The 19477-nt window shown below is 40.3% G+C and overlaps 2 protein-coding genes across 2 annotated transcripts in view; both read right to left on the reverse strand.

Moving 5' to 3' along the window:
• gnb3b (guanine nucleotide binding protein (G protein), beta polypeptide 3b) overlaps positions 1-4139 on the reverse strand; it is a 10765-nt gene extending 6626 nt beyond the window's left edge. Inside the window, exons 1-3 of the mRNA XM_031876495.1 lie at positions 3970-4139; positions 1150-1268; positions 85-230 (exon numbers count right to left, since the gene is read on the reverse strand). Coding sequence (XP_031732355.1) covers positions 85-230; positions 1150-1218 — 215 coding nt within the window. The 5' untranslated portion in view covers positions 1219-1268; positions 3970-4139. The remainder of the gene's footprint in view (positions 1-84; positions 231-1149; positions 1269-3969) is intronic.
• Positions 4140-9069: 4930 nt separating this feature from the next.
• On the reverse strand, positions 9070-19234 carry LOC116399392 (CD209 antigen-like protein E). The gene is made up of 7 exons (XM_031876524.1): positions 19148-19234; positions 15946-17809; positions 14319-14447; positions 13769-13945; positions 13454-13629; positions 13199-13314; positions 9070-10582 (listed from the first exon to the last, which is right to left on the reverse strand). Exons 2-7 carry the CDS (start codon positions 16052-16054, stop codon positions 10402-10404), a joined length of 888 nt encoding a protein of 295 aa, XP_031732384.1. The 5' UTR covers positions 16055-17809; positions 19148-19234; the 3' UTR covers positions 9070-10401.
• Positions 19235-19477: the final 243 nt, after the last annotated feature.

Consider the following 19477-nt stretch of genomic DNA (forward strand, 5'->3'; position numbering starts at 1 on the left):
GTGGTTTACTGGGACAATTGAACAGATCGTGGTTTACTGGGACAATTTAACAGATCGTGGTCCTGTCAACCTCCTCAATGTCACCTGGAGTCAGCGGCCCAGTGCATGGAATAGATTTTAGCCAAGTGTCCCTTGAGTGTCTTCCTTAGCTTCAGCTGGACTCGGCCCACATCGGACGCCCCTCCTGCTGCTGCTGTCATGTTGCCGTCATTCACAGCTTTGCGGGACGCCTGGTGGTCACACGGGGAATTACATGTTGGGGTGAAACAACAGAGACGAGACAGAAGAAAAGAGCAAGGACCTCACTTAGCCACCTCAGCTCCACAAATGTCCTCCTAACCTGCAGTTTTAAGTTGAGTTCATTAAGATTATGTTGTGCATGATCAATTTTGATCTGACCCTGAAGAACAATTAAACAGATTTGTCGGTGCTATATAAGTCATATAAAGGGATGGAGATAGGTGGTACTGCTGAGGTGAGAGTATCCTTAGTGGTACTGGAGGGGGTACCTGCGATTTTTCCTTCATGCATGATTCCTAAAAATATATTAAGTAAAATTATAAATGTATATGAAAGTTTGACAAACCCCGCTTTGTATTTAGTATTCCTATTTTCAATGCAGTCGTTAACTGGCGTAAACTGTCAACTTCAGCTACAAATACAATCACATTCACGGTACGTTTTGAGCTGCTCAGGGGGTAATTAGCTGAAAATAATATCTCAGAGGGGGTTCAGTATTGAAAAAAGTTTTACAACCACTGTATTGTGACAGTGATAGCATCAGTGCAAATACTAGTAATGCTATTTTTAGTAATGGCACTTGAAATAGTACTAGTAATAATGGTGGTAGAGGTAGATTTGGAAACAATAGTTAGTAATAGTACTAGTGGCAGTAGGACTGAAGTATATTTTACCTATTATCACTGTCCAATTAAAACCATGTATTTCCAATTGTAGTGATTTTGATATTTTTCTTTATGGTTTGAGAAAGTGTTTCTACTTCTTAAGCTAAATAAACTTTTATAAAACTGGAAATGAAACACATGAGGCAGAGCGTTTGTGTAATCGGGGCGTCACATTGCTTCAGCATTTTTTAACAACCGGCAACAGGAAGCACTGTGCGTTTCACCTGCACGGGACGCTGCTCACCTCAATCTGTGCACGGAGGCCATCGCACTCCTTTTTCAGCATGTCCATTTCAGCTTTCTCAGCTGCCATGGCGACGTTTATTTGGGGATGTTAACTGACGGAAAAAAGGAACTGTCAATCTGGAAAAAGAGAGAAAAAGAGAGGATGGGAATAAAGAGAGAGAGAGAGAGAGAGAGAGAGAGAGAGAGAGAGAGAGAGAGAAAAACAATAACATGTGTTAGTTATGTCAAGTATTGGCAAGTCAGCTCCACAACTCCTGAAGGAATTCACCGCCTCTGGCTACACTGCTGTCGAACTCCTGCCGTACACTACAGCCCAGTGCAGGTACACAGAGAACCGCTGACCGGGCTGTGCATCACTCAGTGACCCAGATACCTTGATCTGGAACACTCAGGTTGCTGTTACACCATCAAGTCTAGATTAGACACATACTTGACGGATGTAATCCCTCCCTAAACCAAAGTTGTAATACAGTTAGCTCTGTAAAATGACATAGAGTGATAAAAGGAATGACAAGGTGAGGGGAAAACAGTGTTCATAGAAGGAAATACATTTTAAAAAAGGATGGCTCAACGGAAAGATTGCACAAAGAATAGCAGAGGCAGGATTGGAAAGAGAAGAAAAGAATATTATTTTGAAGGAAAGGAAGGAAGGGAGTGAAGAAGGGAGCTAAACCCAGACTTTTTTCTCAAGATATAAAACTACACGTAACACATGCAGCATGTGCATTCCCTGAACTGCGTCACTACATTTCTGAAGTTTTAATGTTCAATATCAGAGTTGAGATCAATCAAAAATCTCCAGAAAATCCAGCAAATTTCCTCTTTAATTAAATAACTTAATCTAATTTACATTACTTTATTGTCATGCACCAATCACCAAACCAGTTCCCTTGTATGTGCCAATTGTACTTGATTCTGATTTAACTCAAGGAATTCATGACCAGCTCATCTTTTGGTGGAGCTTTTAGGATTAGCTTCTCATTTGGAAGATCCAAAGCATTTTTTGTCAATCATATTTTAGATTAAATCAGTGTTGGGTACTTATTTGTTAACTAACATTAGCATTTTAAGGTCAACTCATTAGCTTGGACCCAGACCAATGAACATAGACAATCATTTTCAGTCGCCGACATCCCAGTGAGGCAACAGCAACGAGAGAAGCGTCGAATGGCTTTTTACTCCTGGTATTAAATGTCATCGCTGTCTTTTCAAACACACCGGTTCCTTTACTTCAACATCATTTTGATTTCGAGACCTGCATGTTGAAGTTAAGTGTATGTGCCTCACACTAATACTGTAATAGGATACTGCCGCCTGACTTATTTAACCTCAACAACCTCCGTGCTAAATTCAGCTTAATGGCAAGGAAAGTCTCTCAAAGCTAAAACTCTGCACTAATCATACGATTGTTGATGCTAAATAGCGGAATTTCCATCGTTCAATGCATGGTTGACAAAATGCAAAAATGAATTCAGTTGGATACAGAAAATAACAAAATAAGCAACAGTTCCCCCCCCCCTCTCTTATAATTACGCTTAAACATTACTCATTTGCAACGGTAAAAATAATACTAATATAATATGGTGATGCAACGTGGCAGTTTGTGGGAACACAGTCAGACAAGGAAAAATAAAAACTTGTTGAAATGCCAAACATTCCCGGGTTACAGCTTCTTAAACGCTTTGGATTTGCTGAAAATCAGTGACCATAAGCCTTAAAATGTCATGCCGACATTTTCATAGACTGAACACTTAATAGAATAGAAGAATAATTAAGAAGGTAAAGCTGCAGCCCGACACGTGTCTTGCACAATACAATCAAAGGATTCATTGAACAGAAGAAGTGAAGGGTCAGGATGAGGACTACTTGCAGCCTGTGACAGGATGCAGGGTGGAGGATATGGGCAGTGGTTGTAGGGTGGGCTGCTACAGGGCTTTAAATCCCCGGCAGGAGATCTTAAAGGAAGCTTTACAGGTCAAATCTCCTGTCATCCGATTACTGACTGCTCTTTACTCCGGGATCAGATACACAGGCAGGGAGGGAGATGTGGAGTCTATGTCACAGTCAAACATCAGCAGCTCCTCCTCTGCGGTCCCGTTCTCTTACTTGACAGAAACGATAATGTATTTGTGCGCTCACACATGAAAAGTTTCTGCTCTGTGAAACCGTTCTCCAGAAGAATTCCAAAAACAATTGAAAAAGTGTATCAGTAAGAAACAAAACCCCGTTTTGCAATAGCCCCCCAAGCAACATCGAGCCTGCAGCATAGAAATCTGCTGGCCTGAGTGAGCCGGAGGACGTCGGTCCCTGTATGACAGTTCAGGCTGCAGCTTACTGCTGCCACACCTGAGGCACCAATCCTCTTTGGCAGCTTCCCTACAATCCAAAGATCACCTTCAAAGGGTTTAAGGAATCATTACTTTGGATGCGATTCTATATACTAAAGAAAGTATTAGGAGCCTGCAGAGTGGAGAAGCTTTCCCGTGCTGGATTTTACACAACAACTCAGAAGTGAGCATTGGAGGGAAAGCTCATGCTTCTACGAAATCACTGCAACGTGCAGGTGCAGCTACATTTCGTGGTTAGCAGGAGGCCATGTGCGGAAATAGTTTACCATAACTCTCCTGTGTTGCACGGTGAAGCAATAGTCCACTTCCTGTTTTTTTTAATTCACACAAAAGCAAAGGAAATCCACTTCCTTTCTTTCTAGTTTCACAAAGTTAGAGACGCAGCTTCACAGCGTTTCGCTGCAGCTCCAGACGTTCTCCAACAGCAGAGGAAGCACCTGAAAAGAGGAAGCGTAGAAGAAGAAGCTCACCTTTTTCTACACACAACGTGGTCAATTCTCTCCTTCTGCACCGACTGCAGATCCTGGTCCCCTTTGAAGTTTTTTTAGATTCCACAATCCCAGGGTGCTCGCAGGCTCCTCCGACGCTCTCCCCCGGCAGACTGGTAGCAGCTTACTAGTGAGAAACTCTCTCTTTCTCTCTCCCTTCCTCCACAGTGAAGAACAGATGAGGATTGGAGGGGATGAGGGAGATAAGGGATGAAGGGATAAAGCTCAAAGATGGAAATAGAGAGGGAAGGTAGAGGGAGAGAGAAAGACAGGGAGAGGGGAGCCTGGCGAGAGGAGGCAGGTAAACCGATTGGAGCAGGAAAATTAGGTTATGAGGTCAAAATAAAAGAAGAAGGCAGGAAGAGAAAGGGAACAGCTGGAGGTGAAATGTGAGAATATGAGAGAGGAGACGAAAGACTGTGTAGGTTTGCAGAGAAACTACACCTGTTGCACTTGAAAATTAGGCCCTGAGGGAAGGAAACTTACACATCAGCCATGCACGTAATAAAATATGAAAGAAAGTTTTGTTTAATGCGACGAGCAACCCGTATTTATGTAGGTGTAATGACTGCAAACTAAAAGCCAGAACAAAAATTAAAAAATGCAAAAATGAGCCTAATTCCAACAATTTTAGTCATCCTAAGGAAGCACGTAAGATCATTTGTAACCACATATTCATACATTTGAGACATTATTTTCATTTCTTCAGTTCACTTGATTCTCAGGATATGTCCCCTGTGTCCTACCACAACAGAGAGGTGACATTGTACTCTGAATCCTGGCATTGCAGTGCATGTTTTCTGTCAGGATGCAGGAGCGGGGATGGATAGTTTGGGGCGGAGGTTGACATGGGTGAATTGGTTTTCGCAACGCTAATGAGCTGAGCCCGGTTAATCAGGGACTAATGGGATATCCGGTGACGGGCAATCTCGTTAGGGAATTAGAGCAGGTCAGGCTGAAAGTGCGTCACACCTGACACACAGCGAAGGCAGCGAACGCAAATGGATCAAGAGTCAAACGTAGAGTTTTGCCTCAGAAATATGGCAGCTGCTTTTTCAAATTATAATTAAAAATCAAGAGACAGTGGGACCATCCAAACTTAATTTTATAAGGCCAAATCATCAGCACTTTGGAAGTAATTTCTTCTCCACACTGGGTTCAAACAAACGAAGGTCAGATATATTTGGATGCCGACAGTGAGGCAGGAAAAGAGAGAGGTTTTGATTCGATCAATGACAGGAAGTAGAGCAGGTGTTGCTCTCCAATGAGAGATGATCTCTTTGGTCCGCCCCCTCCTTGACATCTTGTAATCTGATTTGTGGCTTGAGTGGAGATTTTCTTTTTCTTCTTCTTCTTCTCGGAAAGGTGGGGAACTTCTCATAATGTGTGTGATATTAATCACATCCCTAAAGGAATAGTTAATTTCCCCCCATCCATATAGATCCTCTTACAGTTTGTACACAACGATGACGTACGTTACGGAACAGCGACGGAGTGCAATAGCTTGTCAAGCTATGTGAGGGCATTAACCACCAAAGATGGCGATTGCAACCTAAACAAGTTCACCTTCCAGATCCGAGTAACGTTAGTGAGTGAGTAGAACACATTAGCAAGAGGCCCCATATTTAGTGTGTATCAACATGTGTTTGGTGGTGAAAACCAGCGTGTAACGTGACACCAGAGAGACATTACCAGCTTCAAGTCACTAGAGGATCCAACTCTGTTATACATTCATGACAGAGACTCAGAGGTTTGACTTTATTCACTTTTAAAATGGGCGCTACAAACAGTCCAGTGATGGTCAACCCTTTCAACAGCTTGCAGCCATAGACGCCGCCGGTTTAACGAGTGAACAAGTTAACTGGTGACTCTAAGATGCTCTCAGTGTCGGCAGCTGTTGAAAACACCAACAGAACATGTAGGTGTCCTCGTAGAAGCCTTCAATCAATTACAAATACATACCCATCTCTGTTTATTATCTACGCCAACCATTTAAGCAAGTTACCACGAGCAACCACGGACTCATTCGGCTGAAAGTCACCAGCTAACACGGTCACTGGTTAAACTGAAACACCTGTTGCTCTGAAACGATCCTGATCCTGTCTGAATTCTGTAGAACTTGAGTCCGTTGCTGGAATATTGACTAGGACAACAGATCATGCAACAACCAGATATTTGATGTAAATTTTTTTACGTTACTTTAGTTACGGTCCGTCAACATCGTCTTTTGGTTGCACACCAGACATGGACAGTGGTCTCCCCGTTCAGAGTCCTGTGTTGGCCAGTTTATCCACCATGTCCCCCTGCTTAGGTAGAGTACCGCAAAGTATAATTAGAAATGCATTTAAAATATGTCAAAAACAAACGTAATCTGGGAGGAAATAGGAAAAAATAGGAGAAAATAGTAAAGTTTTGCTGTATAGTAAATCACATTTTTGGGTGGCAAGGAAACTGTTTATACATATATACCTGGAGACACATGACATGACCCCTGACATGCTATCAGTTTATGAAGTTACCAATATTTTGGGTTGGGTTTTTGTCCACCACATGGACTTCTGTCCAATATTCACTTTCCTTTTTAGCTCTGGTACGATCTCCACCAATTCCTTTATGAAATATCTGTCGTAGCATAACGAGCGATAACGTCCATACAGGGAGGAGGTCACGGTGGATGGATGGGTCCAAAAACAGAAGACTTTTACCCAGAACACTGTTGTTTGAGTCCCATTAAAACCAGAAGTCAATGTTGACTTCTGTACTTAAGTATCAAGACGTCTGTAGCTACATTAACCCAAACCGCGATCTTTTCCGAAACCTAACCATGTAGTTTTGCTGCCTAAACGCTGCAGGAGAACTGTTTGTGTTGCGGGACATTCGTAGAAGAAGAGATGGAAACCAACAAAATAAGAATTTATTTCTGTTTGTGGTCGTCAAGACACTAAAACCTCCAACGTGGTTATCAGCCGATATCAACATTTTCCAAGAGACAACTTTTTAGATGAGCTCAATCGTCTCCGTTGACGGCGTGCCAATTGGCTGTTTTTTATGCGTAAGACGTGAACTCACAATGTCAACCTCTCTGCTCTGTCAGGTAATGTACCCTCGTTACTACACTGCAGCTCTAAGCCGCAAGCCTCGTCCTCATTGGCTGGAGATCCTGCTAATCCAGCGTTTGACCTCATGCTTCATACTGACATCATCAGTGGTGTTTGACGGCCTCCTCTAAGGGGGACTTTGAGAGTAAGCCTCACCTTGCGTTGTGTCTCTTTTTAGCAATTGACGCAACAGGTTTTTAGAGTGCTGACATTATTCAGGGACGTATTGTCCTACAGCGAGGCACTCAAGTCCATTCTGCTGCTCAGGTTTATCTAACTTTCAGGCACTGCATGAGGTTAAGTGCAACATTTCATAGATTATAGTCAGTATTTAAAATTAATTCATTAATGTTTTCAGAATTTGCATACTAAAGTTGTGTTACACCATTTTTTAGGTATCAGATTTGTGCGTCTGTTCTTTGAGTACATTTGTGTGTGTGTGTGTGTGTGTGTGATACGTGCTCCACTCTCTTCTTCTTCTATGAAAAGATATATTAGACAAAAGCCAGAAAGTTTGTGCATCAGATAAAATGTTCTGCGTGAGTTTGTCTTATATATTGATTTTGAATGTACAAAACCAAACAATCAGTGTAAAAAACGCACACAACAACTCTCTTGTCAAGGCGCCAACTTTGTTTCCTACTTCCCAAAAGAGTTTGTTTTCTTTAATCGTATTTTTAACTTTCAATTAACCAGCTTCATTTTGTTCAATTATTTGTCATCATTAAAAAAATGTGTTTGTGCAGGATTGTGCAGCCTCATCTGAACACCGTACATGTTTATCCCCCGTGTGAGACCTGCTGTGTATTGAAAAACGCTGACAGCTCAGATGTTTAAGAAACATTAATTCGGCCACGCAGATGTTGTAACTTCAAGTCCCACGTTGTATTTCTAGCAGCTCTCAAAGCACAGTTTTTACATTAAAGTTCAATCAGGAAACTATAGTATTAGTAGTTAATCTCCCATCTTCTTTCACTTAGTATGAAACTTGTCTGAATGTACATATTGGCACCTCACAGACTTGAGAATTTTTGTTATTTATTTCCATAAATGCAAATACATTTTTTTAATGTAGTTCAAACCTTTAAAACCTTGAAATAATATTTTGCGCTTTATATGATAGTTACTGGAGACTTTATGGGTGATTGTAGCTAAATGATTTGAGCACCATGTTTATGCTTTTTGTCCCCCTGCATTTTCTGTTTATGCTTCTGAAATAGACATTTTCTTTTCGGGTTCCTGAAACTGAAACTAGAAACAGGTCTGTTGTTTGATTTGTTGAAGGGACACTATTACTCCGCCCTGTCTCGCTCTCTGTGTCAGCCTGTAATCTGGGATAATGGACTGTGACAGAAGAGGGCTGGCTAACTTCCTGATAACTCGCTGTGCTAACGAGCTCAGGAGGGAAGGAGCAATAAAAACCGTGCACACAACAAACCCCACATTTGGCTTCTTCATTCAGGGACACTCTCAGCCCAGTTTGACAAGAGAGGAAGTGGATGAGATGAAGACAATATGTAGGGCTTCAAGTCCAGAGAAGAAGAGACAAAATCTTAACCCGTCAATCAGACAGTCAAAGTAGTTTTACATTTTTTTTCAAAACTCTTTCCATACTTTTATGAACCAAAACTGAAACTTTTCGCACCAAGAAATACAGCAGGAGGAAATACCTCAAATAAATTCACCATGAAGCGTTTAACAATCTACTTAAGTTGCTCTGTACTCTATTTTCTTTGCTATCTTTAGGTAAATGTGGCCTGCAGCCTCCCACCCATACACATTCTACAGATGGACTGCTCGTGTTGTTAGTGCCACCTGCTGGGCAACAACAACAACAAGGATGACAAGGACGATGAGCAGCGAGACTGAATCAAAACAGTAAAGATGTGAGTTGTAACACCAAAGAGAAATCTTTCCCATCACACATAGTACTCTGAAGCATTGTTCATATAATTAAATAAAACACAAGTAATGTGAGACAAAACAATTATCATTATTATTTATTTACAAGATCCACAGGACATGTTTCTGCATAATTTCAAATATTTGATTCACGTTACATTCAAATGGAAAACAAAAAAAAGTATGAAACTTTATTTAAAAGTGCATTATATTCAAAATGATCATTCTTAATCACACGTGTGCACAGTTACCATCATGATACTTGTACAGTTAACATACATCTATTATAAACACTAAAAAGTTCATTTATTATGTAAAAAAATAAATGATAACATTGATAATTATCTTGAATCCCTGATCAAAACAAAACAAAACAAAAAACGAATCGATTATGTAGTAAAAGGCAAAGAAACAAAAGTAAAACCATATGAAACACCTTTGGTAACATAAAGCCAAAGAAGCACCACAGCCCTCATTCAAGGAGGTTCGGTAGTTGTGATCTGATACTTGATGGATAATTATTAGCAGTAGTATTATTCAACCCTGATAATTGAGTCTTCCTCTCAGGCTGCAACATCCTTCAATTTACAAGGAAACGTGATGAAAAAACCTCTTCAGTCTAACTGGACTTGATGTGAAGTTCTACAATCTAAATGTTACCTTTGTGTTTATTTATTGTACTTCTAAAGACCTAAAAAGGAACAGTTCCATAATAATCTCACAGGAGTTTCTTTAAAGATGCAATGAGTAAGATTTGGCCACATACTCAAAACAAATAGGGAGCAGCATTTCACCTCAGGGTCCTGTAAATCTCAATTTACAGTCAACTACTAACTAACAGCAATGCAAGAAGACACACCAATTCAACCAGACTGCTGCTATAAAAAACAACTGCCGAAGCCACACGTGAATATTAGTAACTCAACATGACTGTAGCTCTACTTCCTCTCATGTTGGACTGAGGACAGACTGGACGCTACAGCGACTCACTATCACCTCTCCAGGTTTTAAGTGGAATCACACGACAGGACGGGCCGGTGCTAGCTGGTTAGCATGCTAACTTCAGTAGACATCTCTGCAACACAACACAGACAACACTTCAACCTCTTCACATGCTGTTATAGGATGTTAGCTAATTTTTGAATGTTTTTTAACTAAACTTCTGGACAGATCTTACGCATTGCATCTTTAAATACCGATATTCATCACAAGATCAGTGACCGAGAATATACGGAATATCTAAAACATACAGACCAGTGCTTTTGATACAATAAAAGGAGAGAAGTTCATTAAATTTCATTCATCTTATATTCATCCCGTAAACCTGAAATATCTGACTGTATTGTGTCAGTTTTTAAGTTGCTTTCATGCCTGCAGGGGACAAACTACAGACGACCAGAGCGGCGCTGATGTCTCAGTGTGGTACGGCGGAGCTGGCGACGGCGGCCATGTCTTTCTCACAGATGAAGGGCAAGTACATGGTGCAGGGGGCATCGTACCAGCTCCGGATCGCCACTCGCTCCAACACGCGTGTTTTCACAATGTAGCCACAGTCCTCGTTGATGTGGTTGTTGGGCTCGCCGACCTCCCAAAAACTGCAGTTAGTAGAGGAGGAAAAAAATCACCTCGGTCAACAATACAGTCAAAGGCAGAATGAGTAGAATTGTAAACACAATACTCAAAATCGCAGCCAGCGGGTAAAAGCCAATGCCAGAGTCAGTCTAATCTTGAACCAGCTTTGCCCGCTTGTCATTTTGTCTCATTTTATTTGTGTTTTTTCTGCGTTGTGTGCATCCTCTTGGATGGGCATTTACAATCGGTCACCTTGTCGCAACGTTTTCATTGAGGCCCAGAAACGTCTGGAACATAGCCATGTAAGAAAAGAGGGCAGAGCCTCTGCAGATACAGACACCGCCACACACATTGAGGGGTCACGAGTTAATAATAAGGTGATTGAACGAGTCTCAACGTGTAAATATCTGGATGTTCTCCTAGAAGACAATCTGTCGAGTGTCTTACAAATGAGAAGTTTGGTAAATTAGGTGTAAATTATAGAATTATCTTTCGGCAATTGAGTGAATAAAGGTTAAATAAAATGAAAATAAGTGATGATTAAGAAGAATTATTTTTATGTGAGTCTATACTCATGAATCAATTAATCCTACTAATTTATTTCTAGAGAAGCTTACAGGATACAAACATAACAGTAGCAGCCCGCATAAAAAGTGGTTAAAGGTTCAAGAATAAAGGTTAAATATTACAGTAAATATGAAATCACCCAGCAGCAAGCTGAGCCGAAACAACATGAGGAAAAAATAACGAACATCTTAGCAGGAAAAGAGGAAGGAAAGGAATGCAGGGGGCAAAAGAGGAATGACAAAAGGTTTGACATTTTCAAAATGAGGAAGAGAAATCAGATGGTTATTAATAAATCTGTTGAGTTGGCAGAAGACGGGAACGAAACTTCACTGAGAACAAAATATTAAAACAAGCGGGAAGCCAGACTCGAAGATGACTTTGCGTTTTAAAGCAAAATGTATTTTTCCACAGTTTCTTCAGACTCATTTGTTTTTCATCAGAGATCAGAGGTCAGGGGTCACCTGCCGTGAAGCTCCCCGCAGCAGTTACATAAGGCTGCTCAGAGCTGCTGTTTCAGCAGGCGGACATGATCTGGGCCTGCTTCCAGCTGTTACCTCACATCTGTAACATCTAGAACCTTTAACTCATTGTTTATGTACTTAACATCTATGCCTCACATTACTACGATTAATGTAAATACAATTGTAAAAAGGGCCCAAGGTGATGTCTAACCAGCAGTCCAAAACCACAAAATATTCAATTTATAATAATGACTATAACAGGAAAAAGCCAGCCAGCCGTCATTCAGAGAGTTGGAAATGTAATGTAGTTTAAATGTGGCGATACGGTGCACATTTCATCTCTCCTGGAGGATATTCATCACGTTGTCCCCGGTTGTTCACGTGAAAAGTGCCAGAAATAGTTAGCTGGAGTGATTGTCTCTCTCGTTTACTAAAACCTTTGACATCTGCATCCGTCAATGCTGCTGGCTAAGAATAAGGATCACATTGGTTTCAAACCGTTAATAGCTTTAAAGAAGTATACTTTTCCATTGCCTGGGTCCAGACCTTTGAATCGGCCCTGACAATTCTGTCTTTGGAGTCCAGAAGCTTCACTTCCTTTTTTGATTTTTTTCCATTCAAAAATGTTCTGCACCTCAGGGATGACTTTCCAGTGAAACAGGAAGTATTGCGTTAGAGTTTGCACTGAACAGCGTTTATTTGCCTCGTCTGCTTCCCCCTTTTCCTTCCGCTGGCTACATCTTCCCCCTCGCCCGCTGACTCTCTCCATTCCAGTCCAACAACCATCACAGTGCGGCTTGCAGACCCAAATCTGTGCCAAAGTCAGTGTTCAACAGAGGTCCAATGGTCAGTCAATGTGTGTGTGGGTGTTTGTTCAGGTATGTGTGAATCACAGACAGTCTGCAGCCACAGGAGTGAACTCAAAGTTTGGGCAGAAATGAACTGTTCATAACTCCACTCATCCACCAACAGAGACTCAGTCCTTTCAAGGCCACTTTCATCTCCTGTATCTTCTTTAATACCTTGTGAAGTTCCTCATGAATAATAAATAAATACAAGAATGAGTGAGAAACTTTTGTTTATTGTACACTTTTGTATGTATTGCAGGCTTTAGTAGCTACACTAGTCATTGGCAAGAGACAAATCTTTATTTTTTGACAATCAGTCAAGTTGTGCCGTGAATATCACATATGATGTTTCTCAATTTAAAAGATAATTTTGTATGTCCGGAAATCTGCATTTTTTTGTAAAACTTTGAAAATACATAATTACAAATACTACAAACCCAAAAGTCGCGGAAGTGACATCTCTTTTTAAAAACTACGATGTGTTTACCTGCTTTATGGTCTGTTTGACTCTAAATGGACCATAATGTACTAAATGAACATCATGCTGTATTGAAGAAGACTTGAAACTAGAGATTGAGACCATAAACTCATGTTTACAATGTTTACTGAGGTAATAAATCAAGAGAGAAGTAGAGTCATTTTCTCATAGACTTCTATACAACCAGAGGAGTCGCCCCCTGGTGGACACTAGAGAGAATGCAGCTTTAAGACACATTTCCGCCTGGTTAGGAGGCGAGATGAGTTGTAAAAGAAGTGAACCTACCCTCCGTCCAGCGGGGTGTCATCCACCCATTTCCACTCATCCTCTGTGTGCCCGTCAGTGATCCCGAACCAGTAGGCGTTCCAGTGGCCTCTGGGAAGATGATCCCACAGAAACGACTGAGAGGAAACACGCAGACAAAGGAAATGTTGAAGTGCATCCAAAGAACACATTCATCACTGGTTGTTTTAGTATAGCAGACAGACAGCTCAATTGACCGTCACATTGCGACCGTGCAGCTCATGTCGCACACTGTACCTGCTCCTCCGCCGTGTGGATGATGGCCAGGTAAGCTCCTTGGCTCTGGCAGTACGACTTGCTCTCGGGCCAATCCCTCGTGGTTCTGGAGATGAAGTAACAGCTGTTGTTGAAGAGATGCCAGTCCACGGGGCAGACGATCGGGGCCTTCGTCGTGGGTTTGATCACCTCAGGAGCTGATGAAAGAGTGCGATTAAGCATCCGGGAAGCAGATCAGTGCGGTCCTCAAAATGCACAGTTCATCCTCAGTAACAGTCTAGAAGTTTATATGTGTGTGACCAAAACAAACCCATATACAAATATGGAGCCGTCTACCTTTAGTGGCTATCATTGTGTCCAGTTTGGCCAGAAGCTCGTTCTTCTCTTTCTGCAGCTGTTTTCTCTCCTCCTGCAGTTTGCTGATGGAGGCAGTCAAAGCTGACGTGTCCGAGTCCTGCGTCTGCTTCTGCATCTCTGAGGTCACTTCTCCATCTCTCTGAGGTTTGTTCTTATCTGTGGAACATATATGGTAAACATTATCAATTAACTTAAAGGTCATTTAAGAGGAACATCTTGGAAAGTATGAAAGTATCTAAGTTCCGGATCACACTGCTTTAAGCTAAAAGTTGACCTGAAGGCTGCGGGTGAGTGTTTTTATTTGTAATTTAGTAATTTTAATAATACAGCATCGGTAGTCTGCAAAAGGCGTCTGATGACACTCTCATCCACATGTTTGTGCTGGTTGAACGCGTGTTGGGAATGTTGGTACACCGCTAGTGTCAGAAAAACTCCACAGGGTTCCATTAATGTATTTTTTTTAAAACTTTAATACCAAAAGCAATAAACAAAATGAAAGACATAAGTATCTGACAGTTCGTATACTCACAGTGTGCGGTGACGGCTATGATGGAGATCAGCAGGACGGCACACAGCGTAGCCAGGCAGATGGTGGCGAGGCGGTAGGGCCCGGGGCCGCTCGGCCTGGGGATCAGTCTGATTGGGGAGACTGGGTGAGCTGGAAGTGGGAAGACGGTAAGATCGTTTATCAATCTAATAAATCGAGTTTTCTGGATATTGTATACTGATACACATAGAGCTAAATATCAAGCCCGTTTAATGTGAATGTTTTTTTGTCCCGGTTGCAGCAATTTACTGCTGTAACTTGTCTTGCTTTCTCATGCCTGACATAATGCTGGTTTGTATGTTTTCATTTCGGAGTGTAAGTTTATGAACACAAGTGCCCTAAATGAACCCCTCACTGCACGTGACTGTGCTGCTGTACTGTTGCATTAAAGGAACTGAAACAGTTGTGATGCATGAAATCAACTAAACTGAAATCAGCACTTTTAGTAGAGATGTTCTGGAACCATTTTTCTCTCCCGATACTGATTTTGATACCAGAACTTGCGTACACTATGATGGTATGGTACCGGATCTTACTCGTCGTGGCCCCTCCAGCTCTTTACAATGTCTTCATTTACAGGAGAATAACTCAGAGGAATCTACTCTGCTCTGTTCAGACTTGTGAAAAAGCTGTCAAGTCAGTTTCTGGGATGTTGGGAAATTTGGCTGCACGACAGTGACGGATTTGATTTGTTTGGACACGATACAACCGTCACCAGGCGGGAAGATTTATTCCCACACAGATTTAAGGATTTATTATTAATGCTGTTGTTAGGCTGTCAGTGTCTGATATACATATGAACTAACTTTCATGATATTTAGTGAATAACTCGATTGTGTCCATGAATCATAATCCGCGTTTTTTATTTACATTTAGTCTATAAATTAAATGATCGAGAGCTGATTCCAAATCCCAAGGAGAAGAGTTTGTGTGGGAAAAAAAGTGAATGCAAAAGTCATGGCTTCAACCCTTCGATCTTTCACCCATTGCTTAAATATCCTTAAAGGTGTTTTACTCTATTTTAGCTTTTATTATTACTAATTTAACATCTGCATGCTAACATGCCCACAAGGACAAGTTCATTTTTACACTATTGCGATACTTTGTATGGATTTTATGTTGTAATGTGTGTAGTGTTTGCTCTTTGTAATGCACTTTGCACTTTTGTTTTGTTTTGAAAAGTGCACTATGAGACAAGTTTAAAGCAGAAAAAGTTTCTGACATTAAATAGACGAAACAATGAATCTATGAACAGAGCAAATACGATTAATTGATGATAAAGAATCATTACTGGCAGCCCTAGCAAGTATTATCATAATTCAAAATTGATAATAAATAATAATTAAAACTTTACTTCATTCTACTGCTGGATGACACAAACAAAGGTGTGCAAAACTGACATTAAGGTGAAATAACGTAGCTTGCGTGTGTTTTGATTTGTGTAGTGAATCCGGTATTTTACACATTCTGTCTTCAATAAAGCAGCGCGTGAACTGAAAACAGTCAACAAGAGAGACTCAAATAAAAGTAACTCAAATATTAAGCAGCAGAAGTGATTTTAATCCTCCGTGAAGACGCAGCAGTTACATGAAATACTTTGAGTACTTACCGCTGAGCCCCACATCTGGCCTGCGGTTCAGATCGTCATATGCGTCCTCGTCGTCTATCAGTTTGGAGTACATCCCCTCACAGGCCAGGGAGCTCCCGGTGGACGACATTGCAGCGGTGGAGGAACAAAAAAAAAAAAGTATTGATATTAAAAGTTTTAAAACAAGTTTCTGTGTGGAGTGAGAGGGAAAACAAAACTCCCAGTCAAGCTGTGAGTGCCCCTCCTGTCCCTGTTTCTACTCTCTGTAAACCGTCTGTGCTGCAGCATGTGGAGTCAAGCACCCCGAAGAACAGCCCCAGATGTGTTCAGGTCATTTGTGTCAAAATAAAAGCTCCAACGATGCACTGGTGCTGCATAAGTCGGTCGTTGAGTAAATATCCTTTCTTAAACTCCACTATTTAAAAAAACAATGATACCACTATTGTGAAGGCTTCACTGCACTTTTTTTCGTATTCAACATTTGCGACATCTGAATGTTTTGCACACAGATGTCGCAGAATAAATGACTTACAAATGAATGGACGTAATGTCGTCTGCCTACCAACATATTTTACAAACAAGGACTACTGACAGGAATAAAGTACTGCAAGAAACAACTATGTCAACTTAAAACATGAAACTTTATGTTAGTAAAGTCTACTAAAGAAAACAAACAAACAGATTAACATCATTAGTTTAGGAAAGTTGCAGTTAATTCGCATATTGTGTTAAAAAAAATGACAGAGTGCAGGTCTAAGAACAAATGGCATGAAAACAGCAAGTCTCTTATTTTGAAGGCAAAGCTGTGAGTTATCCTGTCTTGTTGTGGTGTGCTTTAAGTCGCTTTCTGACGTTTATTATGTCACGTTATTTACGGTAAAAACAACAAAACATTGACTATTTATTTACAGGAAGATGTGCAACCGTTTCCAGTGATTTGTTGTGTTTCTGTGTGTCTGGTCTTCACAGTGTCTTCTGGATGAATCGATTTATGATCCTTCTCAATCAACTCAAGAAAAAGAACAAAATAGATGAGATGAATTTGATTGCAGACTAAAATAATAGTAAAACTGTTGTAAATCTCTACAGCTGTTATGGTCACGTTTTCTCATGTATCTTCACTTTATTTTTAGCAATGCTAGCAGCTGTTAGGATGTCATGGTGGGTCTGTGGGCCTGTTTGGTCCAGAGTGAGATATCTCAACAACGATTGATCTCCATGACATTTGGTACTAACACTCATGTTCCCCAGAGGATAAACTGTGACAACGTTGATGATCGCCTGACTTCTCATTTGGCATCAGGTCAAAATTTAAATTAGTTAAATTTGTACTTTTTGGTTTAGTAGATATTTAAAAACAAACGTCAGTCCCACCAGTCTCGACTATACCTTGTATGTAGTGCTAATTAGAACATTTTTACATGTTAACGTGCTACAATCAACAACAAAAATATGAGCCCTGAACTGGATGGATAAGGAGCAGAGGAATGAAGACGAGGGTCCGGATGCACAATGGTGAAGATGAGGAGAATTTGCTCATCAGCCTAAGTTGAATTTTGTATTAAGTGCCAATTAGCAATATGTTAGCTTAAGCCTTAGGTATAGTTAGTTTCATATTTTATGAGAACGTTTTTTGTTTTTATCGCATCTGATTTTAAGTATTTATGTCTCTTTTTATCGATTCATTCTCCCAACTGGTATTTCATTAATCAATATCTAAATCCCTACATTGATTTGTCTTCTGTTATTTTGCGGGAGGCCACGCCCTTTCTGCTGACTGTCACAGGTATTAGGTGTTCAGACCTGGTTGCTCCCATCTTCTTCACAGCTGCTAGTGCAGAAGAGCGCCTCCCTTCAACCCCATGGCCATCTGTGAGTACTGCACCTGTAGTAAATAATAACGACATAATAATGATAAATAATAGACCTAAAAGTTCAGATAATTCAATAGAACACGGCACATAAAAGCTGTTATTCCTTACTATTGTACAAACTGTGTGTCAACATAAAAAACAGCAGATTTATAAACATTATAGATTTAACAGGAGCTTCATTTTAGTGAGTTCCAGTTGTTTAAATTCTGACCTTGCTGTAGTGATTTGAGAAGTGTGGTCAATTAACTGCTGCTTTTCAGCTTGGTGGTAAGATATTTTATAGCTTTAAAGCTTTTTGTTGTTGTTGTCGTTGTACCTCCCTGTTCCTGGGTGGAGTTTATAATGATGATGCTTTGTACATTGCTTGTATTGTTATTACAAATGGTCACAGAATCCAATCAGAAACGTAATAATGAAGTGATAAAAAATTGAAAGACAAAGAAGATAACAGTTTTTAGTTGCTGTCCTTATTTCCCTGTTATTTGGAAAACAAGGACATTAAATATCAAATAACCACAGAGTGAAGATGAAGGTCTATCCGACTATGATGAAGCTACAACTGAGACTTTGATGAGTCAGTGAAGAAAATATCAATGAATAGCTGAAATACCTCAACACGGTCTGACCTTAAAACAATGCTAAACTGCTGTCCTGCTTCTGTAATCAACAAAGCTTCCCCTGAACATGAAGCAATGTCACATTTGCACCAGAAGATGTCACCATTAAATAATATATGAAACTTTGAAACTCCAGCGACAGCATGGTTCAAATGGGATTCATATGAGCAACGGAGTGAAACTACCACAGACCGCAATGTAACTGTTACAGTAACGAGAATCAGAGGGTTGTTTCTGTCCCCTTTCTCATTTCCTCCACCTCCATCTGGACCGACTCTTCCAACGAGGCCTGGCAGGTTGAAAACTTTATTTTGATAATAAGAGATAAGGTAATATTAAACATATATATTATATATATATATTATATATATACAATAATTAAAATATGTGTCATGTGCATTTCATGGAAGATAAACAAAATAGGAAGAAAAAAATGTTGCATTTATAACAATTTAACAATGTACAACGACCAAAAATCTATTTCAAGTTTTATTCTTCACATGTTCATAAAAATACGTGCAGTTATACTGTTAGTGTATGATGATGGAGAAGGATACAAAATTATAAATATATGAAATTAAGTATTAAAATGCTTAAGTGTGTATTGGATTGACAAAGTAAAAAGTTATACTTACTATGGTATTAAACATATAGCATAATTAATTACTATAGTATAAATAGTATTTCCTGACATTCTACTGTTATATTGACTTCATCGTCAGTCAAACTTACATTTCTTCTATTTCTATTCAGCTGTTGAGTGAGATCAGTTCCTCTTCAGCTGAGGAGGTTTTTGTACGACGGTGTATCACTGTGTGAACGGGACGCTGTTACTCTGCTGACAATAATAATCTCCTGCATCTTCAGTCTGAACTCCACTGATGGTCAAAGTGAAGTCAGTTCCAGATCCACTTCCACTGAAACGATTTGAAATCCCAGACTGACGATTTGTAGCCTGATATATCAAAAGTTTGGGAGATTCTCCAGATTTCTGAAGGTACCAGTGAAGCCAGCTACTAGCACTTGAACTGGCTTTACATGTGATGGAGACAGTCTGTCCTG

This window comes from Anarrhichthys ocellatus, unplaced genomic scaffold, assembly GCF_004355925.1.
Source record: "Anarrhichthys ocellatus isolate YVR2014 unplaced genomic scaffold, GSC_Weel_1.0 scaffold110, whole genome shotgun sequence".
Taxonomy (NCBI): domain Eukaryota; kingdom Metazoa; phylum Chordata; class Actinopteri; order Perciformes; family Anarhichadidae; genus Anarrhichthys; species Anarrhichthys ocellatus.